This window comes from Rhizophagus irregularis, chromosome 1 (assembly GCF_026210795.1).
Source record: "Rhizophagus irregularis chromosome 1, complete sequence".
Taxonomy (NCBI): Eukaryota; Fungi; Glomeromycota; class Glomeromycetes; order Glomerales; family Glomeraceae; genus Rhizophagus; species Rhizophagus irregularis.
Window position 1 is genome coordinate 3,158,256 of NC_089429.1, and position 25,353 is coordinate 3,183,608.

At 29.1% G+C, this 25,353-nt stretch overlaps 6 protein-coding genes across 6 annotated transcripts; 4 read left to right on the top strand and 2 right to left on the bottom strand.

Moving 5' to 3' along the window:
• Positions 1–1,066: 1,066 nt before the first annotated feature.
• OCT59_000655 (60S ribosomal protein L34B) lies at positions 1,067–1,952 on the top strand. Its single transcript, XM_066138993.1, has 5 exons — positions 1,067–1,097; positions 1,164–1,255; positions 1,327–1,406; positions 1,477–1,580; positions 1,645–1,952. Exons 2-5 carry the CDS (start codon positions 1,177–1,179, stop codon positions 1,718–1,720), a joined length of 339 nt encoding a protein of 112 aa, XP_065988435.1. The 5' UTR covers positions 1,067–1,097; positions 1,164–1,176; the 3' UTR covers positions 1,721–1,952.
• OCT59_000656 (uncharacterized protein) lies at positions 1,771–5,672 on the bottom strand. Its single transcript, XM_066138994.1, has 11 exons — positions 4,550–5,672; positions 4,237–4,481; positions 3,735–4,159; positions 3,551–3,632; positions 3,338–3,482; positions 3,136–3,273; positions 2,910–3,063; positions 2,709–2,823; positions 2,398–2,636; positions 1,969–2,205; positions 1,771–1,893 (listed from the first exon to the last, which is right to left on the bottom strand). Exons 1-10 carry the CDS (start codon positions 5,464–5,466, stop codon positions 1,993–1,995), a joined length of 2,673 nt encoding a protein of 890 aa, XP_065988436.1. The 5' UTR covers positions 5,467–5,672; the 3' UTR covers positions 1,771–1,893; positions 1,969–1,992.
• On the bottom strand, positions 5,642–6,696 carry OCT59_000657 (uncharacterized protein). The gene is made up of 6 exons (XM_066138995.1): positions 6,625–6,696; positions 6,451–6,560; positions 6,277–6,384; positions 6,193–6,209; positions 6,033–6,111; positions 5,642–5,965 (listed from the first exon to the last, which is right to left on the bottom strand). Exons 1-6 carry the CDS (start codon positions 6,671–6,673, stop codon positions 5,816–5,818), a joined length of 513 nt encoding a protein of 170 aa, XP_065988437.1. The 5' UTR covers positions 6,674–6,696; the 3' UTR covers positions 5,642–5,815.
• Positions 6,697–10,807: 4,111 nt separating this feature from the next.
• Positions 10,808–11,137, top strand: OCT59_000658 (uncharacterized protein; the record flags this gene model as incomplete). The annotated part of the gene is made up of 1 exon (XM_066138996.1): positions 10,808–11,137. One exon carries the CDS (start codon positions 10,808–10,810, stop codon positions 11,135–11,137), a length of 330 nt encoding a protein of 109 aa, XP_065988438.1.
• A 1,192-nt stretch (positions 11,138–12,329) lies between these two features.
• On the top strand, positions 12,330–12,596 carry OCT59_000659 (uncharacterized protein; the record flags this gene model as incomplete). The annotated part of the gene is made up of 1 exon (XM_066138997.1): positions 12,330–12,596. The coding sequence occupies one exon, from the start codon at positions 12,330–12,332 to the stop codon at positions 12,594–12,596; it is 267 nt and encodes an 88-aa protein (XP_065988439.1).
• A 36-nt stretch (positions 12,597–12,632) lies between these two features.
• OCT59_000660 (uncharacterized protein) lies at positions 12,633–13,084 on the top strand (the record flags this gene model as incomplete). Its single annotated transcript, XM_066138998.1, has 2 exons — positions 12,633–12,791; positions 12,992–13,084. The coding sequence occupies 2 exons, from the start codon at positions 12,633–12,635 to the stop codon at positions 13,082–13,084; spliced, it is 252 nt and encodes an 83-aa protein (XP_065988440.1).
• Positions 13,085–25,353: the final 12,269 nt, after the last annotated feature.

Below are 25,353 nucleotides of genomic sequence, written 5' to 3' on the forward strand. Positions count from 1 at the left end.
AAGCTAATATAATATTACTTTATACTTTTGTTTTGATATTAACGTTAAAATAATTTTAATAATAAAATTACAGTAAAAAATAATGTAGACCTTTTTTATAAAGTTATATATGCAATTTTACTTATTTATTAATAAAATGCATACCAAAATACAAATTTTTACTTTAAAGTAGTAGTATTAAATGCTTTTAAAAAAGACATTTTATTACTTCTTTTTTAAAAAAAATATGAATTGTTTTTTTTAAAGACAAATGTTACATAAAATAATCTCATCCAATAGATTTGCTAGTCCAGGATAAGCATCTGGACCATGGCCCAGGATAAGAATGCTCAAAACAGCACATCTTATTTTTAGTTATGTGATCTTATTGAAGTGTATGCAAAATGTTTAAATGTCAAAAAAATGTTCTAATTTTACCGCATATTCTAAATGTGACAGGTTATACTGATTATATGTTAAAATTATATATAAAGGTGTAATTTTGCTTGCTCTGCAATTTTACTTAGAACGATAAATGAGGTTTTGGCTGAAAAATTTGACTTAAACGTGTTTTTTTAACAATATATTCAGTGATCTTTCCCAGTATCACCGTCACTTTTCTATCCCCATGTGATTTTGTGCTACATCAGCCTACAACAGTGATTTTGTAACTTTCATAACTTTTTCTTTTTTTTCTTTTTTTTCTTTAATGTTAGACAAAAAGTTTATAAAAAGCTGTAAATATCGAGTTTAAATAATTATTTAAGTATAAAATTTATTGTTAGTTTATTTTTAACTACTATATTAACTGTTTTTTATTTTTTTTTGTTTATCTTCTTTATCAAAAGATTAGAGCGTAATTTTGATACTTTGGTCATTCTTTGAAGGCTAAATAAAGTCTTAACAAGTATAGCGAGAAGTGAAAAATTTTAAATGTTACGCAAAAAAGCAAATGAGGCTGATGCGCCACAAAAAATCACGTGGGGGTAGAAAAGTGACGGTGATACTGGGGTAAGCGTAGCCTGTCACGTGCAATTTTGCCGTATGATGACGTAATATATTGGATCCTTAAATCTTTCTGATCCTTCTCTTCCATCCGTCGTTTGATATTATCAAAGGTATTTAATAATTAGATTTTTTTATTGCGAAATTAAGATAAAAATAACTTTTATTCTTGGTTATAGAAATATAACACCAATGGCACAACGTCTAACCTACAGAAGGCGCTTAAGTTACAATACTAAATCAAATAGAGTCAGAGTTATTAAGACTCCCGGTAGACTTTTTTTTATATTGAAAGGAAATAAATATATAAATAACTTTCTAATATGCTACTATCATATCTAGGTGGTAAGCTTACTTGGTTGTATGAGAAAAAACCTGCTAAAGGACCTCACTGCGGTGACTGTGGGTCTAGGCTTTCTGGAGTATGAAATTAATTTATTATAAAATTTATTTTTATGAAGTTTGTTCTATATTCATAGAAATTTTGATTAGATCCCAGCGCTAAGACCGCGACAATATGCAAGAATCTCTAAGCGTCAAAAGAAAGTACAGCGGGCCTATGGCGGTAGTCGTTGTGCTGGATGTGTTAGAGACCGGTAAGTGCTAGATTTTTTCGTAATCAGATACTAGTTTAGTTTATTAATCTTTCTTTATGATCAGAATTGTACGTGCTTTCCTTATCGAGGAACAAAAAATTGTCAAGAAGGTTATTAAGGCCTCCGCCACAAAAAAATGATTTAGTTTTTTTCAAAAAGTCAATGAAAATATAGTGTTTTAATAAATATTATCTGCCATGTGCAAATATTATCAAATTTATTATTAACATTGTGATTCTTTATAATTATTACATTCAGTTGAAAACTACGAAAATGTTTTTGTGTACTACTAGTTTAAAGCATTTGTCAGTATCTATATAACAAAATAAAATGACTTTAAATAAATATATATTAATAATTAAAGCTTGCGAAAAAAAATTTTTTATACCATTCTTGGTTATATGCTGATTGATTAAGATTGAATTTTTCCGGTTATGAATGGATGTAACAGGGCTTCTCTAACTGTTATCCGTTTCTCAGGGTTCAAATTTAAACATTTATCTAAAAGGTCAACAAAGGCATTCAAAAGACGTGTTTCTTCATCTGTCATATTCGAAGTCTTAGATAAAAGACGGGTTTTCATATCACGAGTTGGTTTAGTTATCACCATAGTCTTTATGACCTCCTGATAAATTTAGTAAAAAAAAAAAATACTCAATAAAATTATGATATAATAATTTCAAAACAAGTATGTATGCCACATTTCCTAATCATTGTTCACTTAAGTGACCTTTCTTAGGATATATATGATCATATTGCTTTACCCAAGTAATATTGAAGACATATATACAGATATAAAAACAGGTTAGAAGCGTACCTTATTACTTATTTTATCTGTTTCATGGCATAAAAAATTCAAATCATCATCAAAATGTTGATTTGCAAATTGTCCTTTACGAAGCATCTTATTCGAAAACTTTCCCTTAAGCTCCATCATAAGTTTTAACATTTGATTATTACTTCTGCCAGGAAAGAGTATTTTACCCGTATAAAGTTCGTATAATGTACATCCTACAGACCACATGTCAAGAGCATAATCGTAGGGTAGGCCAATGACTATATAAACCAATTTCTATGAATAAGTAGAATTTGAATAATAAAAATAGTAATTATAAAAATTTAACCTACTAATTTCTGGTGCACGGTAAAATCTACTAACAAGATATGGAGTGATATCATTTTCGGACGCGTCAGAAGCTGAACCAAGGTCACACATTTTTAGTGTGTTTTTGGATTCGCTAACCTGTAGAAAAAATAGGAAAAAAAATATTGTGAAAAAAATATTAAATGTGTCAAAGCAAAAAAATAATTATATAAAAAGTTTCTCACCAATATATTATCCGGTTTGATATCAGCGTGTAATATATTGCATTTTTTTAGAAGCGACAATGACAAAAAGAGCTGTTGTGCATAAATACGAACAGCTTTGATATTTATTCCAACATCCTTACCAAATTTTTTAAGAACTTCTCTCAAATTCATACTGAAAAAATTGAAAATCAATTAGTATAATAAATTAAAGGAAAACAAATATGTTACATTTGATTTTATATACCTAAGTGATTCAAAAACTAAACATAAATGACCCTTATGTTCAAAATGTCTAAATAATCTAATTACATGTTTCTTATTCTCTGGATCAGCTGCAATAAGTTTTTTGAGAATATTCAATTCTTTCATACCAGCACGGTACCTAACGAACATAAATAAAATTAACATTGTATCTAGATATAATCCGAATTAATAATGTAACTTACATAGTTTCATTATTACGAATAATTTTGATAGCTACGTCGTTCCCGTCCTTAGTGTCTCTAGCTTTTACGACAGAACTGAATACACCTTTACCAAGATTACTGTAAACGTGATATCGATTGTCAAGAATTTCACCTAAAAGGACTCCTGTAAAACAAAAATTCGCTTTAAACATATATAGTTATATAAAGATCAAATAGACATATTTGACTTACGATAATATCCCTCAGCATCATCATAATTGTCTACAAGGCCGACAGCATGTTCATGAACCACTACAGGAACAGTTTTGACAATCTATTTAACAAGGTAACATAAGCAATGTTAAATAAATACTATGATAAGCTCATAATGAAGGTAAAATTAAACAAAAATAGAAAAAAAAAAAGAGAAAATTACTGGTATTGATCGTATGGGTTTCTTAGATTCTGGCGAGGGAACAAACATATCATCATCTGCAAACATGTCAAATTCATCATTGGTTTTAATATTATTATTGTGATGATTTCCGTTACGTTCGGTTAATGTTTCTTTATAATCTGCTGAGAACATATCAACATCATCATTCTGTATAACAGATTCTTGAGCATCTTTATTCTTCAGTAATTCCAGATCTTTAACTGATTTATGATGAAGCTGCCGTTCATCATCCGCAATTCTGTCTTTTGTCGGATCATAATCTGCTGCAGAAAATCCTTGTTGATCTTCTCCAGGAACAAAGTCTTCTGATGAAGCTTCGATTTTAGTCAAAGAGAAAGAAGTAGGGGAAGCAGTTGTCGGCGTAACTGGCGATACCAGTGTCGGAGTATCTGCCGATTGAGTTTCTAAATAAAGTGTCATTAAAAAAAAAATTAACATACAATTCGAGCAATTACATCAAGAAATTTCGTATGCTACAAACCATGGATATCTAATTTAGGCTCTATTGTAGTTTCTGAAGATAGGTTATTATCAACTTTTACTGTAAGAGTTTCATTATTTTTATTTTTATACTTTTCCAAAATAGCATTTCGCCGTTTGCGCCTTTCTTCTATTAGTTTTTCCTCATCTTCTTGAGTTTCAAAATTTATATAAAGAGAATCTTCTAATGATTGTTCATTCTTTGATTCATAATTTCTTGGTGGTTGTGAAGGATTTTGTACATCTCTATGGATTAAAAATATATTTATATATAGCCTTGGATAATCTAATATAATTAAAATAAAGACTGATACCTGTTTAATATTCCACTAGGGACAGAGCCACTAATTTCATATTCTATGATTTTTCTAGAACTTGATCCATTGGCTCGTTCTTCTCCGTATCGCCTAGAAGATTCTTTGCGATTTCTTTCTTTATCATTAACACCGTCTCTTTCCTTACTATAACCCTTTTCTTTATCGTATCCCTTTACAGATTCTCTTTGATTATATCGATAATCTCGTTCATTATCATACCGATTGCGGGGTTCCTTGCTTCGCCGATTTACACTGAGACGTCGTTCACTGTGGTGAGAAGACGATCGATGACGAGAAGAATGGCGGCGAGATGTGTGATGACTTTCATCGTCAGAGGAAAAATCTTCTCTACTACGTTTAGGTTTACGGGAAGATGCAGGTGAAGGTTCAATACGATTGGAGGAAAAATCGCTACGAGTTTCGTCGTCATCGACGACCATATGATCGGTCGAGTTTAAGTTGTTACCTAAACCATCCTTACGATGTTTTTCACCTTCTTCTACACCGTTTTTTCTTTCAGACTCGTGACGTCGATGATGACCATGGTGGTTACGATCACGTTCTCGATCATGGTGTCGACGATGGCTATGAGAATGTCTAATAGAGTGTCGTTTACGATCCTCTTTGTGTTTACGAACTCTTTCATGTGAGTTCCCCTTTTCCCTACCACTCGTTTCAACTGTAGAGTCATCACGACTTCCAGCACTTAGCCTATGTTCCAGTGAGGATTCATCGGTAGCTTGACTTTGTGGTGAAGGTTGACCAGGGCCGGATAAAGCGGCCATACCAATTGTTACTTCCTCAACATTGCGCTTGCTTCTGTCATCTTCTTCACTGTCAAACGTCCCAGAATCATCAACAATCTCACCTTCTTCCGTTTCTGACAGTGACGGTCTTGTATCCATTAAGATCATTTTTTATAATTAACCGAATTTAGACAGATATTTTACGGAAAAGATTAAAAAAAAGTCAGTGGTTTTACTCAAACAAAAAAAAAAAAATCTCTCTCCTGAAGCCACAAACTTAAATGTAGTAAACAGTTTACTATAGAAGAATTAAAGGGGAAAACTCTAGATCGACAAAATATCTCGACGAAAGTTAAAGCGGTGTTTATTCTGTCATAATAAAAATCTATTTTTATTTACGGGTAGAGAACCACTTTAAAACTAAAATTTGATCTTTATAGTTTGTACCAAAAATTGATTTATAAAATCACGTGATTTAATATCGAAAATAATAATGCTAATCGCTAATCTGAAAAAGTTAGATTTTTGACAATATATGATCAATTCGAGATTTCATGATAGGTTGTCCTTTATAAGTGCACTTCATAAGTTTCTTTTTCGTTTTGTTACGTCGAGCATTATAAGCTTCTCTTTTTTGCTTATAAAGTTTTCGTTCTTCCCGTATTGACTACGCAGGATTAAACTAACATAAGACTTTCAATTTCATTAATTAATACAACAAATAATTAACTTACTTCTTTTTCGGCACACTTCTCTCGGTGGATTCGTTCTCTTTCTTGAAAAACCTTGTAAAATGGGTTAGGCTTCGATTTTCTGCATTTAGTTAAAAAGGAGTTACTTTATGTAAAAAATTATACTCATCAAAGCAAAAAAAAAAGTATGAATTAAAATAACCTATTGCTTTTTGATTTCTAAAATATTAGCACTCGTTAGAAATAAGTTTTATGAATACATTCGTAAAAAAACACGACAGCCAACCTTTATTTCTATATTGTCTTTTTGATCTTTTCGCCCTTTTTCTACTTCTGATTCATTCCTTAAGGATGATGCGAAAGTTTTTTCAATATTTGTGTCAAAATCGAAAATCTACATATATTAATCGTTACATTCGCTTAGTTTTTTATTTAAATAAGAATTCATAAATTTACATACTTCACGATAAAACGTGGGAAGTTCTAGATTTTTCCCTTCCTTTACCAAGGTCTTGTAAAAATCTTTTTTTATTTTTGCTTTACGGATAAGTTTCTTTCGGATTTGTTTTGCTAGTTAAATAACTAAACATTACTACTATCATTAAAGTATTGTTACGTAATACATGAAACAAACCTTTGTTATGGTAAGAATTACGCGTCCTATTTTTTGGAAGATTTCCCATTTTTCTAATACAGTAAATACAACAGTTCTAACAAAAAATTTTTTGTGACCAAATTTATGTTAACTTGTATTACGTAAGGTTAAAGTTTATATAATTTAGGTAATAATCCTTAATTCTGGTCAGATTTATGCATAATTCTGGTTAGACTTAATTTAAGGGTCAATTGCTACTTCAAAAAACATTTTGAATGTATATTTTGATTAAGAATCTGTTTTATTTTATACAGCCTATATATAAGTTTTGGTTAAATTTATAAAAATCAAAATATAATGTTAGAAATATTTGTAGTCAATTTTATTTATATTTCATTTTCTTCATTCTTTTGTTATTTTTATTTCCTTTATTTTTTTAGTGATTTTATTCCCTTTTATTCCCTTTCATTTTCCCTTTATTTTCTCATAGTATTTATTTCCTTTTATTTCTTTCATTGTTTTTTTTATTTCCCTTCATTTTTTTCATTATTTTTTCTATTCTTTTTTTGCTTCCCTTTATTCCCTTTTTATTTTTCTTATTTTTCTTATTAAATTTTATTTTCTCTTTGATTCTTTTATTTCTTTATTCTTTTACTATTTTTTACTTTTTTTTCATTTCCTTTAGTATGGTTATCTTCATTTTTCTTTATTCTTTTTTCTTTATTTTTGTTTTCCTATATCTTTTCATTTATTCATTTTTTTTATTCATTTTTATGTCTCTTTTGATTTATCTTTTATGTATTTTCATTATATTTTTGTTTATTTTTTATTATTTTTGTTTATCTCTCATTTCCTACTTTACAGAAATTCAAGTTTCAAGTGATATTATTTTGATATTATTTTAATATTGATTCAATATTGATTTAATATCAATATAATATCAAAATAAAATATTATCATTTTGATATAAAAATGACATTGAAATAACATATTTAAATTTAACTTAAAGATGTCATTACGATGTTATTTTGATATTATTTCAATGTTTTTTTTTTTTTTTTTTAAATGATTTATATATGCTTTATTGATATTAAGTTTTATATATCATACAAACAAATTATCATAGCCTATATCCACCCAACAGGATGCAATAATCAAAATACAGGTAATAAGAGAAAAATAATAGTTGATACTATACCAATTAATTTGGACTACAAGATTTTAAGTTTTTTTTTTTTCCATCCCCCTTTTTCTTTCAAAATTAATGAATTTAAATTCAGAGTAAAATTAATTATACTGGTCAGAATAGTCCATTTCGGCAAAATTTTAAATTGCTGAATGTTGGATGAAATTTGGTCTGACCTTAACCGATCAGTACCAAAAAAATCAGCAACTAATTTTATGAACGATTTGCACCGTAACGCCTGCCACTCGCAATTAAAATTTGGCAAAGTTTTTGAATTAGTTGAAAAAAATCGGCTGTACATATCAATAAAATTCGAACCTGCCATGCAAATGAAATTCGTCATAAACAATTGACTATTCGTCTAAAAATCGATATTGATTTAAATTGCCGATTTGCGAAAATAAATAAAATCGACCATAATAATTTTAACAAAATTTAGCAAATTTAAGTTTTAAAACAGTAATTTTATTTCAATTGATTTACCAATTATTTTAATTAAATCTAAAAATTTCTTACGAAAATAATACTAAAATAATACGAAAATAATAAAAATTTCCTACAACAATAATACAAAAATAATACAAAAATAATACAAAAATAATACTAAAATAATACTAAAATAATACTAAAATAATACTAAAATAATACTAAAATAATACTAAAATAATACTAAAATAATACTAAAATAATACTAAAATAATAAAAATTTCCTATAAAAATACTACTAAAATAATATGAAAATCACGAAAATAATACGAAAATAATACTAAAATAATATGAAAATAATGAAAATAATACAAAATAATACTAAAATAATACGAAAATAATAAAAATTTCCTACAAAAATAAAAAATTCAATCCACAATTCCACAAAAAAACCCATAATTTTCAAAAAAAAATCCAAAAAAAATGACGAATTCACAATATTTAAATTTGAAAAAAAGTTAGTATAACAAAAACTCAAAATAAAAATCAAAGTACAAATTTATATCATTTGTCTGTTTCATCTTCCATTTCTGGTAATTCTTTCACTCCAATTGGTTCTAATTCTTTCACTTCCATTAGTTCCGATTCTTCTGTTAGTTCTGATTCTTCTATTCCCATTGGTTCTGAATCTTCTATTACCTCTATTTCATTCATCTTCGCTGACACTTCCACATTTTCTGCCATTATTAGATTCTCCATCGTTTGAATCGGTGTTTCCAGCTCAAAAAAGTTGGTATCAGTTAGCGTATTCTGCTCCACGTAGGTCCAATTTGAAGCACCTTGTGTATGACGAGAGACGATATTATATATCTCATCATCATAATTTCGTGTTCGTATCAGTTGTGCAGATTGAAGAGAAAAAGCATGTTGGTCCAAAATATTTTGTAAAAAATCTATTAACTATTATTAGAAAAAAAATCAATCCTATTATGAAAAAAATAAAACAAATAAAAAATAAAAAATAAAAATACTACAAATAAGTTATTAAACCTCTTCAGATCTCCAAGACGGATTATAAACATTGATATGTCTTTTACCGTCTGGTTGCTTCTCATCCGATTCAAAATACTCTGGAACGTGATATCGGTTATCGTTTAAAACATTCAAAAGTTTTTTTCGATCATAATTCTCTAGTTTTTCGTCATTTTTATCGAAAAGCGATTTTGCGTCTTTAACTCGACATACTTTTTTCTATATTTAAAGTTTTGACGAATGATGAAATTTTTTTTGAAATAATAAAAAAATTATTTACCTCATTTAACCGATTGTTTTGATGTAGACGACGATTATCTTTGTCTAAAGTGCTGTGTTGTTTATATAGTAACAAACGCACTTTGCAATGTTTATGTAAAGCGGCAAGCCAAGACTTGACTTACCTTTATCGTAGAGTATACCTTAGCTTCATCGCTTCAATTAGTCAAAGTATAATCTGTTAAAAAATTTCATTATTCGACTCACTGCTAAACTTTTCATCGTATATTAATTCTAGTTCAATTGGAAAAGTTTTTAAAATTGTCTTCTTTTCAGCTTAAATTGAACAAAATATCAGTTTAGTGAGCGTTAAAAGCATACATTGAAAAAGGATTTTTAGACGAACCCTAGCTTCTTCTTCATCTATTTCCATTTCATCTCCAGAATCGCACACCATATTTTTTCCTTTCCTACGCTTTGTTGGTCATTGATTCTTTTCAAATTCGATATCTTGAAGGTCAGATGAACGTCAGTGACGCAAGACGTTGTTTTCCTGGCTAAGTATATTGTTATACGATTGTAATTGGTCGACATCTAGCCATAGATCACGCAACTTGCCATTTGCATTATTGAGTTGCCGATTTAATTCATCGATTTTTCACCGTAAGTAGACATTTTCTTCTCAGAGATTAACCGTTTCTAAAAAACATTAAAGTCGACCAGAACTCTAAAATGAATACAAAAATCAATTGTAGCTCACCATTTACATCTCTAGTCCAATTACTCCTATAGGTTTCAGTACGAATAATCAGCATTAATTTTCTATAGTGGACATTACTCTTATAATAAGGTTTGGTGCATGCTAGCGTTAATTTCCTATGATGGATATTACTCCTATAAGGTTCAGTACGTGTAAATGGAGTTAGTTCTCTTTGTACGATTACATTACGAATTGGTAGTACCTATACATGTTGCCGAAATATTTCGGCTATTTCGCCCACGTGACAAACTCTTCAAAGCAAGATCATCTGATTTCATAGATTTGGCTGAAATTAGGCTTCAAATAGGTTAATCTGGGTCTGAAGAACCTATGAAAGAACTTTTGAGGAATTTCGACCAACTTACATAATTTCGGCAAGGCTCTGGAATTTCGGACAACATATATTTAATATATGGCCAAAACTTTAAAGTCCGATTCGAAATTATTGCAGATTATGCCAAAATTTTCTGAAGTCTGCCAAAAGTTGCTGCAGATCTGGCCCAAATTATCTGAGGTTTAAAAAATTTTATTGATATATCTACAAGTAGCTATATTTTGGTGCCGAAATGCGGCCGAAATTGAAAAAAAGTTTCGGCAACATGTATAGTAGTACCATCCTGCTTTGTTGGTACAAGCTGGATGGTACCACTAAACGAAATAGCTCATTATCTTCTGAAGTTTCTAGTATCAACATTTGCTTTTGGGATTTAGTAGAGCCAGAAGCTGCAGATTCTTGCTGTTTCGTCGCTTACTTTTGGGTTCTGGTAGAGCCAAAAGCTGCAGATTCTTGCTGTTTCATCACTTGCTTTTGGGTTCTGGTAGAGCCAGAAGTTGCAGATTCTTGCTGTTTCGTTACTTACTTTTGGGTTCTGGTAAAGCCAGAAGCTGCGGATTCTTGTTGTTTCAACATTTGCTTTTGGTTCTGGTAGAGCCAGAAGCTGCAGATTCTTGCTGTTTCGTCGTTTGCTTTTGGGTTCTGATAGAGCCAGAAGCTGCAGATTTTTGTTGTTTTAACGTTTGCTTTTGGGTTTTGGTAGAGCTGGAAACTGTAGATTCTTGTTGTTTTGACGCTTGCTTTTGGGTTCTGGTAAAGCTGGAAGCTATGGATTCCTGTTGTTTGACATTTACTTTTGAGTTTTGATAGAGCTTGAAGCTGCAGATTCTTGTTGTTTCGATATCGACATTTGTTTGGGAGAATTGGAACTTGCAGATTCTGATTTTGTGCTGAAGTTTATTTGTGAAACTCTTGATGATTTTTTTCAACACTTTTTTTTTCAGATTGTTTCATTCTTTATAGTAGATTTTAATAAACAGAAGAATAGTAAAATTAGTAAATAAAGTAGAACTTTCTTTCGATTTATATAAAAGTTACGTTTAACGATCAATATAAAAATGTATTGCAGGTTTTATAAAAATTACGAGAATTGTTTATTGAAAAAATAAAATTATTTTTACGAAAAAAATTCGATTGATGGAGTTTTATAAGCAGATTTTATAAAAATTATAAGAATTATTTATCAAAAAAATAAAATTATTTTTGTGAAAAAAATTCGATTGATGGAGCTCTATAAAATTCAAAATTCAAAATAAGCTTCCTGGAAAAAAGTCTATTTGATAAAAATAAAACCAAAATTTGATTTAAAAGTTAATTAATCGTTAAAAAAAGTTTAATTGAAATTAGACTTTTATTACTTTTATCAAATCAATTACTAACGGATCAAATTTAACCAAAAATTTTAAATTAAAAAAAAAAATTTCATGATTGAAAATTTAATTAATTGAAATCTCGAAATTAAACTTTTATTAAATCAATTACTAACAGATCAAATTTAACCGAAAATTTCAAATTAAAAAAAAAATTTCATAAAATTTTAATATCAAGAGAAAAATTGACTTCATTTGTCAAAATTTCGTTAAATTTTAAAGTATATATTAATTATAACTGATTCTTTGTCAAATTTTATAAAACATGACTAGAAGAAGATCGATTAATCAAATTATGGGTTCGGAAAGGATAGCAAACTGACTATCTTCTAGAAGGTTTAGCAAAAAAAGAACCAAAGTCCAGTTCCTTGTTATTGTGACAAATGTAATGGAAAACTGGTTATATTACGAACCAAAATGCTTCATGAAGCGGTGGAAAATACAACTGACTCGAATCTTAATAGTAGTTTGGCTTTATTGTTACTAATTTATCAAGAAGAGGATTTGACAATAACTTCGTTAGAAGAAAATCTGATAAATGAAGATATTTTGATATCTCCATTAAATAAAGAAATTTCGGTAATAACTCCTTTTGAAGAAGATTCGACAACAACTCCATTAAATGAAAAAGATAATTCAACAACTCCAGAATACAACGAAAACAAATATATTTTTTTACCTTGAAGCCGTACAAGAAGCTACACAAATCGCCCACAAATTATGCTCGAACATTTAGGAACAGAAGATTTGAGCAATTCTGATTATGAACAACATACTGATACTTCTTCCTCTTCTGATGGCAATGAGTCAGATGATGGAACTTTTGCCGATACTTTTGAAAATTATTTACCGCCAGATTTTAAATCATATCAAGAGAAAGTAAAAATGACAATCGATGATAAATTTTCATGGATTTTATTGTGGATAATAACCTTTCAAAAAAAGTTCAATCTCCCTGAAACAGCAACCGAATCTCAACTAAAATTCATGAAAATAGTGTTAAAAGAAATTGGCGGAGATATTTACGATAGCTTTCCTGACTCTCTATATCTGGCAAGAATTCAACTTGGCCTGAATAGTGCTCTGAAACGAGTCGAGTTGACTCGCGAGTTGGTCGAGTCGAGGTCGCGTTGAAAATTACAATCAAATCGAATCGATTCGAGTCGAGTTAATAATTTAATAAAATCGAGTCGAGTCGAGTTAAGCCGAATTAAACATAATTCCGGCCAAATTTATGGAATTTCCTTTTTTGGAAATTATGTTACACAAAATCCGAGACGAAAATTTTTTGAAAATTACAAAAATGGAATTTTGTAGAATGGCTATCGCCAAAAAAAGGAAATGATCAGCATAGCCGAATTAAAATCACGTGATTTAATTCAACTCGACTCGATTCGGTTTAACGGGCCAACTCGATTCGAATCGAGTCGAGGTTTATATTTTTATAATTTTAACTCGATTCGACTCATTCATTTAAGCTCGAGTCGAATCGAGTTTACATATAACTCGACTCGACTCGGCTCGTTCGGAGCTCTAGGTCTGAAAGATCGTTTCTATAGTTTCGTGTCATGTCCGAAATGTCATAAATTATATAACAAGACAGACATGGACGAAATTCAAAAAAATGACAGTATCGGTATCATAAGATGCAGTCACGTCGAATTTCCAAATTCGGCGTCTTGAAGGATGAAATCGTATCAAATGGTCTTGGCTGAAAAAGAGGTTAAAAAGCCAGAATTAATATATCCGTTTGTACTGATTCATCAACAATTGGAAGTTCTATATTATCGGCCTCACTTTGAACGGTTACTTCAACATGTATCAAATTGTCGACGATTCGATAATAGGCCAAAAGAAATAAAATTATTCATTTCTCATGAAAAAAATTGCTAAATTTGATCTAGCCGTAGAAAAAAATATTTTTTAATAAAAATTTAGCCGATTCCTAGAAGTTAATTGGTTGATTTAATAAATTTTGCGGGTCATCGAATGGAAAAAAAAATTATTTTTTTATGATTATGATTGGTCAAAACTAAAATTACATGACTAAATAAAATATCTTTTTTTAACATTTACATGACCCGCCCAGTTATGGAAAATGAATAATTTTATTTACTTGGCCATATACTGACCGATATATATGACGGTCAAATCTGGAAAACATTCAGAGAAGCTGATGATGAAAATTCAGCTAAAATTTTCTGACCAGAAGTAGCTGATTCACATCTAGGACTGATGATAAACCTTGATTGGTTCCAGCCTTACGATGGTATATTTTATAGTATCGGGTAATTTACGTGGCTATCTGTAATTTACCCCCGTGATATTTGGTTCAAGTGCGAAAATTTGCTGGTTCTCGGTCTACTACCAGGACCGAACGAAGTAAGCTTGCACAAGATTAATCATTATATTGCGCCTATTGTCAATGAATTAGAGTTACTATAGAGTGGAATAACTTTAAATCGAACATTTGAGTGCCAAAACGGGAAAAATATTCGTGCAGCTTTAGTACTAATTTTATGCGATATTCCTGCTACTCAGAAAATATGCGGGCATATTTCAGCTTTAGTTTCTTGCCATCGGTATATGAAATGAACAAATTATGAAGATCACCAACATAATTTTGCAGGTATGGAGGATATGGAGAATTAGTTCATTACTCGCGATTTGACCAAACATTATCGGAATGCTCTTGCATAGCGAAGTTGCAATTCCACCAATTTAAGAAAGAATTTCGTTAGTGAAAAAGAAGTTAGATGGTCGGAGTTACTTCAATTGCCGTACTTTGACCTAATTCGTTTTATTATTGTAGATCCAATGCACTGCTTATTCTTAGGAATTGCAAGGTGGATAATAAAGAGGATTTGGATTGATAAGGGTGTTTTAATCCTGAATAATCTAAAGAAGATTCAAGAAAAATGAATCAATTCAAAGTACCGGCTGATTTGGGATGAATTCCTGGAAATATTGAGTGTAGAGAAGGGTTTTTGAACTATACAGCCGATCAGTGGCAAATTTTCTTTATGATCTACACAACTACCTCATTGTGAGAACATTTACCATCAAAAGATCGAAAAATCTTAACACATTTCGTTAGAGTTTGTTCTATTTTAGTAAGCTGAATTTTAGAAATTGAATTAATGGAAGAAGCTCATGAGAGGCTAATTAAAATAATTAAGCTTATTGAAGTACACTATGGAAGAGTAAAAATTACGCCTAATCTTCACCTTTTACTCTATTTATGCGATTGTTTGAATGATTTTGGTTCATTATATGCATTTTGGTGTTTTTCATTTGAGCATATGAATAAAATACTCAGTAAGATATTCTTTTTTTTTACTTTTTTACTTTATTTGGACATTGTTAATCTTATTTTTAATAATTTTTAAGGCTCGTTGCCAACAAGTAATAGACAAATTGAACCGGAAATAATGCGTCAGATAATAAATGATAATCTAATTGGAGATATCATTAGTTCTGACATTCAAACGAAAGGTTTAGAATTGCTTGAAGATCGACCCACAACTGGTTCAATATCGGCTGCAGACCAATTTTCTTCAGATGAACTAGAGCAGTTTTGGCTAAATGCTAAAAACATACAGGAATCGACTATTACTGGATGCGAGCCATTTCCTGAAGAAATGCTAAAGCCTAGTTCTGAAGCAATAATGACTGAGTCAATGCTCGAACTGATGGTTACTTTTTATAATGCTTCTTATATTGAAACGTATAAGTTTAACAAATCAGCAGATGAAATTATCCAAGATTCTATAATAATTCAAGTAAAGATAAATCAATTTGGAAGATGCTGAATTGGTTCTGAAGTATTTGGTTTTGCAATGTCAGTTCGACATACAAAAAGCTCGTATGTCCTAGCCAAATTTATAACTAGTGATAGGGAAGTCGACAGTTATCCTGGACAAATTCAATACTTCTTTAAACATACAGTCAACTTGCCAAATGGACAAATAGAACATAATTTGGCATATATTCGTTGGTATCGACCAGCTAGTACGAGTAAAAGTCAATATTATTTTCATATTAATGATTAAGACAAGAGCTGTAACGTCGAATTGTGGAAATCTGAATTTTATGATAAAAGCCGTGACTGTATTATTCCCGTACATAATATCCTTTGTCAATTTATACTATCAAAATATCAAATTTCTACTCGGTGTCACCTACGTCTGCCATCCGTGAGTAAACACAATTTCTTATATTCACTTTATTACGCTTAGTTTAGATTTTTCTTATTCTCTTATTTTCTTTCGTTATATCCTTTTTCATATATAACGTTCCATTCCTTTATTAACTCATAACTTTAACTTACGAACTACAATAATTCCTTCTTACAGTAAATAAACTTCACATAATAACTTTTAATTTTACTTTGGACTGTTAATTTCATATTAGAATCATTAATTATTAATCGTTGTTCATAGTGAAACCACTATGATAACTCTTTATTAATATTAATTTCATCCTGAGTCAAGATACCAAATCGAGACTGCAGAATTCCTACTGAATTCCACTCTTATTTATATTTTTAAAAAAAATCATTTCTAATATTATCTTTAATCTATGACTCAACTTGAATAATTATAACTCATAGATTATCATCTTTCCATCTGATTCCATCTATTTCCATCTAATCTTTAAGTCACGCTAAATTATTTATAGCCAAACTAAACTAAATATAACTAATCTAAATATAAATAACTATAAATAACTAAACTATAAATAAATACTTATAAATAGATATTATATAATTATAACATCATATTCTCTAATTATCTCGGTTAAATATTCTTCCATCGGTTAAATGTTTATCCATATTCCATTTGGTCCTTTATTTATCCGATCACGTGATTATCTTGATTTCATAGGTTACAGTTATCTCTTCCAAGAAAAATTTGAGTCCCATCAAATTCTAATTATAACTTCAAAATTTGATCTATCGATATATTCCTTTAATAATTCTCTATTTACTGGTGTTTTCTGTATTCTTCCTTCCATAGTCTTGATTCTATAAGATCCTTTAGAAACTTTTTCGTATATATAATAAGATCCTTTCCATTTTTCTTCTAATTTTCCAGACCATTGTTTTTCTTTTGCTGCATCGTAATATAATACTTTATCTCCTATCTGAAATTTCTTCTTTATTTTATTTTTCTTATCATGATATAACTTTTGTTTCTCTTAAGATTTTTCAATATTTTCTTTAGCTTGATTTCTAATGCTTGGTAATTCCTCAATTAGACTATTAATTCTTTGTGTTATTGTAACATTTTCATCCTCTAAATTCAATAATGTCTTCATTTCCCTTCCATATATTAAATATCCTGATTTTAACTTCATCGAATCATTCTTTTTTGTTCTATAAGCAAATAAAACTCCTGGTACTTTTAAATCCCAATCTTCAACATTACTTAATTTCACCAATGATTCACATAATATCTTATTGAATCTTTCAATTAATCCATTCATTTTTGGGTGATAAAACATTAAAAAATTATGTTTTATCTGAAATTCCTCCATCAACAATTTTACTAATTTATTATTAAAATGGCTTCCCCTATCACTTAATATCTTCTTTGGATATCCATGTCTGCATATTATATCTTCATAAATGAATCTTGCAATTTCTTTAGCATCTGCTGTTTCTAAAGCTCTAGCTTCTGGCCATTTCGTAAAATAATCCATAGCTGTAACTATGTATCTATTATTTCTTCCTGTTATTGGTAATGGTCCCACAACATTTATTCCAATCTGATAAAATGGTTCTTTAACTCTAATTACATTTAATTCATGTTTTCCAATCGGGTTTCCTCTTCTTTGACAACTATCGCATGATTTAACATATATTTCTATATCTCACCTTATTCCTTTCCAATAATATTTCTCTTTAACTTTTTCATGTGTTGCATTTATTCCAAAATGTCCAGATAATTCATGGTCATGTGCAATATACATTAATCCTTTGAACTCATATTTTCTTATTACTCTCAAATCTTTATTATCTTTTATTCTATATAACAAGCCATCTTTTATTCTATAATGTTGTTCATTATCTATATTTTCAATTATCTCGTTATATTTATCTTCTTCCATTAACTAATATGTCTTCTATTTCTTCTTCAAAAGGTAAAATAAACCTTATATTTTTATCTTCAAATAATACGCAATGATAACTTGTATTCTTATGTATAATATAAATATATATTCCTATCCCAATATTTTCAGTAGTCATTTTACTTTTCCAATAGTTTTTTGACTTGTTTATATACATTTCTTTAACTTGTGTTTTCATTCCTAATCTTTATATTCTTATATTTTTCCTTATTCTCATAAATGTTTAACATTCTTTAAATATCCTAATCATATCCCTATATTCTCCTCTATTTCATATTCCTAATATTTTAATCTCCCTGTTCCAAAAATCCTTTGACCCATTTGTATACTTTTTTCCAACTTTTGTCATCATTTTTAATTTTAATTCTTTTATATTTTTCTTTGTTCTCATAAATATTCTGATGCTCTTTAAACATTTTCACCATATCCATATATTCCTCTTCATTTAACGTTTCATATGATGTTTTATGTCCTTTATTACTTTTCTTAGTTTCTCTTTCAATATAGTTATTCCAACATTCTTTATTTTCTAAGAAAATTATTATCGCATTATCTATAATATCTTTATATTTAAATATCTCTTTTTCCATTTTATGATTCCTATATGGAGTAATATATCCTCTATCAAAACTTTTGGTCTTTTGATAAAAGTATTTACAATATGGTGACTTATCTAATATTATAATATCTTCATCCATAAATTCAACTATTCTCTTATTAATTTCCTCTACTACTTGTTTTCTAAATAACCATTCATATTCCTTCAAAGGCTTTTCAAATCTTTTATCATCATTTCTTTTTCTTTTAAACTTATTAAATATTATTTTTAAGCCGTCCTTTTCTTCTAACCGTTTAATCATATTTTCTACTATAGTGGACTTTTCTGTACCATCTGGTCCGTCAATAATAACAACTTGTGGTTTATTCTTTCTTCCTAATTTCTTTAATAATTCTTTTTCTGTATTATCTTCTAAGTTCAACAATATTGCTTCTTTATCATTAAAATATTTCATATTGTCCTATTTTCCTCTAAATCTTTTAGCTTCATACCATTTATTTTCAAATTTAACATATTTCAACTTTTTCTCTTTATTATACTCCATTTTCATTATTCCTTGATCCAAGCTTTCAAAGTCCCTTTTTATAACTTTCTCCTCAAATTTTAATCTTGATAATGCATCTGCATTCTTATTTTCTTTACCACTTCTATGTATCACCTCAAAATCATACTGTTGTAACTCCATTACCCATCTCGCTCTTCTCCCTGTAGGTACTTTAGCATTCATTAATCCTTTCAGTGCAGAATGATCTGTTATAACTGTAAATTTTCTTCCTGCTACCCTATAAAAAGTATTTATATTTAAAATATAATTAAAAACTTTTTAAAATATATTTAAAATATACTTAAAATATATTTAATTTAAAAATTGCGAAATACTTATAATATACTTAAAATGTATTTAAAATTATCTTAAAATATATTTCTAATATATTTAATTTTTGCCCAAATACTTAAAATATACTTAAATTATATTTAAATTAAAATTTAAGTATATTATAGATATATTTTTTACATACTTAAAATATTCTTATAATATATTTCATAATATATTTTAAGTATATTTTGAGTATGTAAAAAATATACTTATAATAATCTTATAATATACTTAAATTTTAATTTAAATATAATTTGCAAAAATTAAATATATTAGACATATATTTTAAGATAATTTTAAGTATATTTTAGATATATTAAAAATATATTACAAGTATTTTGCAATTTTTAAATTAAGATAAATCTAATTGTAACAGCCTGTTACGCGTCTTATTTGTAACAACCCCAATTTTATCCAATTAAAATTTAAGATCAGACGTAATGTAAACAAAAACAAAAGATCAGTTGTGTAACTAAGACAAAAGAATTTTTTAAAAATTTCAAGAAACTGCTTATAACTTAAAATTTTGTCTATGAAACTGTCTTAAGTACATTAAGTAAAAGTTTTTCAAATTAAATTTTGCATATAAAAATTTTATTTGTAAAATACACACTAAATTTATTATTAAAAAAAAAATAAAAAAAAGTTGTTACAAATAAGATATGTAACAGGCTGTTACAAATACATTTATTCTTTAAATTAAGTATATTTTAAATATATTTTAAGTATATTTTAAGTATAGTACTTTTTATAGGGCTAAGAACTTATGAAAATGTTTAATCCCCCAAAATATTGCTAAACATTCTAATTCCGTTATTGGATAGTTCTTTTCTACTCCAACTAAACTCCTACTAGCATAAGCTATAACAAATTCTTTGTTTTCTTCATTTTTCTGGGATAGTACTGCTCCCAATCCTTCTTCTGATGCATCTGTTATTAATATAAACTCCTTCTCAAAATTTGGATAATCTAATACTGGTTTTTCCATTAATTTTATTTTCAGTTCTTCAAATGCTTCTTGTTGTTTCTCTGTCCATTTAAATGGTACATCCTTCTTAACTAAGTGATATAAAGGCTTTGCTATTTTTGCAAAATTCTTTATAAATCTTCTGTAATATGAACACAATCCTAAAAATAATCTCACTTATGTAACAGTTTCTGGTATTTTTATTTCTTTGATTTTCTCTATTTTCTTCACATCTGGTTTTAAACTATCCCTTCCAACTATATGTCCTAAAAATTCAATATTCCTCTTACCAAACTTAGTTACATTTCTTCAATTTCACAATCAGGTTATTTTCTCTTAATTTGTTCAATACTTTATCAATATATTCTATATATTCTTCAAAATCTTTTAAGTAAATCATTATATCATCTAAATACACTATTACAAATTCTTTACTGAAACTTGGGGTTATTCGGCGACATCGATTCGATATCAAAATTACATCGAAATTACAACACATCGATGTCTTAAAAATATTATAACAAAAATCGAATTGATGACGTTAAGTTAGTTTTTACTGGATCGATGTGATTTTGATTCACCATAACATCGCAGGAATATCATTCTGACAATGATATGACATATAATTTGATATTATATCTATATTATATTAATATAATGCTGATATCAGAATAACATTTGTTAGAATATTTTTCATAAATAAAACATTTAATTGATGTTATAACTGCAACATAGTGATTAAAATTAACATCAAAATAACATTAATAAAATATTGAATCAATATCATAACTGCATCATAATGGTACAGATTAAAGTATTTAATTGATATCATATAATGATCTTAATAACAATATTATAACATTAAAATGATACTAAAATGATATTTTATTGATATAAAAATTTCTTTTATTTATTAAATTTTTTAAATTACATTCAACTCATCATATCAATTGATTGAATGGATTTGAATATATTTTTTTGAAAAGACATGAAATACATTTACAATTTACTAATGGTAATTCCCGATATAATAATTAAAATTGGACTCGTAAAAGAGGATGACCAACTTTGATTTGATTATTATGGTTAAATAAAAGACATCATGATGTTGGATGTGAAGCAAACGTCATTCATTAGTGCTGTTATTAATTATTACAAATTACAAAATACTTATAATTTTTGTTTCATACCTGCTATATTTTACACGCTAAATAATAACAAGATATGTTCACATGCTTCACCCGATACCTAAAAAAAAAAAGAAAAAGAATAGTTAGAAACTGTCCATAATAATAAACAAAATAAAAAAAATAAAAATTCGTACCGAATCTTTAGTTTTTTCCGTTCCTCAGAATCCACCTGAACCTATAAAAAAAAAGGAATGGTTAGCGACCGTTCCATAATATTAAAAAAAAAATAAAAACTAAACCATTCATTCATTAATAGTTCACAATATATCAGACTATTTTTGATCACCTGATATCGCCTATGTTTAAAATACTGCGGTAAAACACTAAAAACATCACCAGAAGATTAAATGTTGAATCGATTGATCTTTTACCATTCTGTTGTATTTCAATCAAATAAGGTTTAACAATATGATTCATAACATAATTGAAACTTGACAATTTTTAAAGAAACAATAAATACATACTTACGTGTAAAGTTTATTCACAAAGGCGGTCTGTATTTTATGAGCTTCAGCCACAAAGTATTCCTAAGTACGTAAACGCACATAAAAGTGATAAAACATTCTTATAGGTAATTTAATTATTTTGAAAGATGCTACAAAATGTAAAAAAAGGAACGTTATCATTGATTGTCAAACTTAAGTATCAATGTCTATATATCTGAGCTAGCTAATATTACAAGAGATGGCTACAAAATATGCAAAAAAAAGCGCTCGCCTCAGAATTGCTAAAATTATTTGGAAGCTCTTCTGTTTTATACATTTTCATTTTGAGAGGTCGGCCAGTTAAGATTTCCCGATATCAGTCTTATCAGTCTCTGGCAATCCACTTAACTTGATATTTCAATTATAAATTAAGTCTGACGGTGCTACATAATAATTACAATCATAAGTAAATTCCTGACCTTCAAAATTAAATGTGTTCAGCTGGTTATATATTATATATAATTAATATTGTATTTTTACAGCAGTCACAATAATATAATAATCAATAGCTGACCGTTATGTTTAGTATCTTACAACAGCAAGCCAAAAGATCCATATGGTAAAACACGTATTTAGTATTTGCGCACCTATTTAATAGCTCTATCTAATAAACCGTTACTATTTAATATAAAGTTTCTTCGTATTACTATAACATATATAATAAAATATTAAAAATCACTTAACAAAATGTTTTTGATAAATTTTGATAAAAAATAAGCAAATTACTTCAGTTTGCGTTCGAAAGAAAAACACCAGAACGCATTTTTGAAAAATAGAAAAATAAACAAATCGTATATATTTAAGTAGCTATTTTTAGATGCATATGGCAACTGATTTTTTATTGGTCAATTTTTAAATTCAAATCATATATATTTGAGTAGCTATTTTTAGGTGCATATGACAACTGATTTTTTATTGGTCAATTTTTAAATTGCGAATCTTAGCTTATAGTTGGGTTTCTTCTGAAAGATATATAGTGTTGTAGGTAAGGATGGCGCCGAAATTGCTTTTCCAAATCTGCAGTATTGCGGATTTAAGAATTGAATTGCGCATATGAGTCCGCATATCCGCAATGAATCCGCATATCCGCAATGAATCTGCATATCCGCAATTAAGGTTGCTTGTCTAAACCTCTTCAAAATCCTACGATTAGTTTCGTCAAAATTTTACTATAGATTTATTATAGTTTCGGCAAAGTTTCGGCAGTTTCGGCATTTATAATAAGTTTCGGCAGTTTCGCTTTTCTCCAAAGTTTCGCCAGTTTTTTAATATAACTTTAATATAGTTTCGGCAGAATTTCGCTTTTCGGCGAAACGCCATCTTGCCTAAACCCCTAGGTTTCAGCAAGCAACCTTATCCGCAATGAATCCGCAAATCCGCAATGAATCCGCAAATCCGCAATGAATCCGCAAGTCCGTAATGAATCTGCAAATCAATACTGTATCGCAAATCCGCAATGAATCCGCAAGTCCGTAATGAATCCGCAAATCAATACTGTATCGCAAATCCGCAATGAATCCGCAAGTCCGTAATGAATCCGCAAATCAATACTGTATCGCAAATCCGCAATGAATCCGCAAGTCCGTAATGAATCCGCAAATCAATACTGTATCGCAAATCTGCAATGAATCCGCAAGTCCGTAATGAATCTGCAAATCAATACTGTATCGCAAATCCGCAATGAATCCGCAAGTTCGCAATGAATCCGCAAATCAATACTGTATCGCAAATCCGCAATGAATCCGTAAATCAATACTGTATCGCAAATCTGCAATGTTAAATAAAATAATATCAAGTAAAAAACCATCAATTCAAAATAAAGAATTCGTCATCCCGACATATTAAAAATTGTTAAAATTAGAAGTGTTATTTTTATAATTTTTTTTTGTCAAAGTTATTATACTGAATTAAACATACTATTTATTCATCACAATCAACTTCGTCTGATGATGATATCATGCTATACCAAGACTTCTTTGATTCAATTTTATACACTTTTTACTCGTAATATTTCTGGACAATTTTGTCCACTTTTTTCTATCATTTTTGGACATCCATCGCTTCTGGACAATTTTGTCCACTTTTTTTTCTATCATTTTTGGACATCCATCGCTTCTGGACAATTTTGTCCACTTTTTTTTCTATCATTTTTGGACATCCATCGCTTCTGGACAATTTTGTCCACTTTTTTTCTATCATTTTTGGACATCCATCGCTTCTGGACAATTTTGTCCACTTTTTTTTCTATCATTTTTGAACATCCATCGCTTCTGTCCACTTTTTTCTATCATTTTTGGACGTCCATCGCTTCCGGACAATTCTGTCCACTTTTTTTCTATCATTTTTGGACATCCATCGCTTCTGGACAATTTTGTCCACTTTTTTTCTATCATTTTTGGACATCCATCGCTTCTGGACAATTTTGTCCACTTTTTTTTCTTGTATCATTTCTGGTCACCTTATTCCTCGTATTGTTTCTGGACAATTTTGTTCAATTTTTCTCGTCCAGTTAAATTTACAAATTTTCACATTATTGAAATTTAAACTTCACAATTTACAATTAGGCGTGATCTTAATCAATCAACATCTTGTACTACTAAATCAAACTTTAAAACGATATTGATGACAAACTCTTTTAATTTCAAGTTTTGCTCTTTATAACGTCATGTCAAGCGGTCCTTCTAAGGTAAGCAAAGTCGACCACCATCAGATGTATGGTGTAATCATATGATACAAGGTAACATGCAGTCGAGAGGACACTATTCAGCGACGTGTAGTTACTGTCGACAATACTGGAGACAAGGAAGGCCCCAAGTCCTCAGTGCACATTTGGCAAACCACTGTAAAAAATGCCCCGATGATGTTTCATTGTATTTTGCCAAAATTGTCGGGAAAAATCTTGCTAAAGAAGAGGAAAAAGCGCAGATGAAGATGAATCAGATTATCCTAACAAAAGGGTTCGACAAACGGGAATTAAGAATTTTTACGGAGGAGGTAAAATAGAAAAAGGACGGAGTGATGAATTAGACCGGAGGGTGATAACGAAAGCCTACGTGATGTGCAACATACCGCCCTTTTAGCACAATCGATAATCCTTGGTTTATCGACATGATAAAAGCGCTGGAGCCAGGATACGATCCACCTTCGCGACGAGTACTAAATGGTACTTTATTGGAGGCGGAATTATCCAGAGTCAATGCACGAGTCAACAATGAATTAGAAAAAGAGTCT

What these genes read in the sequence shown, in the direction of transcription:
- OCT59_000655 (XM_066138993.1), top strand. Translation starts at nt 1,177, where the DNA reads ATGGCACAACGTCTAACCTACAGAAGGCGCTTAAGTTACAATACTAAA. An exon ending in CAGAGTTATTAAGACTCCCG is followed by an intron (nt 1,256 to 1,326) that starts GTAGACTTTTTT and finishes TATCATATCTAG; the next exon opens with GTGGTAAGCTTACTTGGTTG. An exon ending in GTGGGTCTAGGCTTTCTGGA is followed by an intron (nt 1,407 to 1,476) that starts GTATGAAATTAA and finishes AATTTTGATTAG; the next exon opens with ATCCCAGCGCTAAGACCGCG.
- OCT59_000656 (XM_066138994.1), bottom strand. Translation starts at nt 5,466, where the DNA reads ATGATCTTAATGGATACAAGACCGTCACTGTCAGAAACGGAAGAAGGT. An exon ending in CCTAGTGGAATATTAAACAG is followed by an intron (nt 4,482 to 4,549) that starts GTATCAGTCTTT and finishes TTTAATCCATAG; the next exon opens with AGATGTACAAAATCCTTCAC. An exon ending in TTACCGTGCACCAGAAATTA is followed by an intron (nt 2,637 to 2,708) that starts GTAGGTTAAATT and finishes TGGTTTATATAG; the next exon opens with TCATTGGCCTACCCTACGAT.
- OCT59_000657 (XM_066138995.1), bottom strand. Translation starts at nt 6,673, where the DNA reads ATGGGAAATCTTCCAAAAAATAGGACGCGTAATTCTTACCATAACAAA. An exon ending in TAATTCTTACCATAACAAAG is followed by an intron (nt 6,561 to 6,624) that starts GTTTGTTTCATG and finishes TTATTTAACTAG; the next exon opens with CAAAACAAATCCGAAAGAAA. An exon ending in TTCCCACGTTTTATCGTGAA is followed by an intron (nt 6,385 to 6,450) that starts GTATGTAAATTT and finishes TAATATATGTAG; the next exon opens with ATTTTCGATTTTGACACAAA.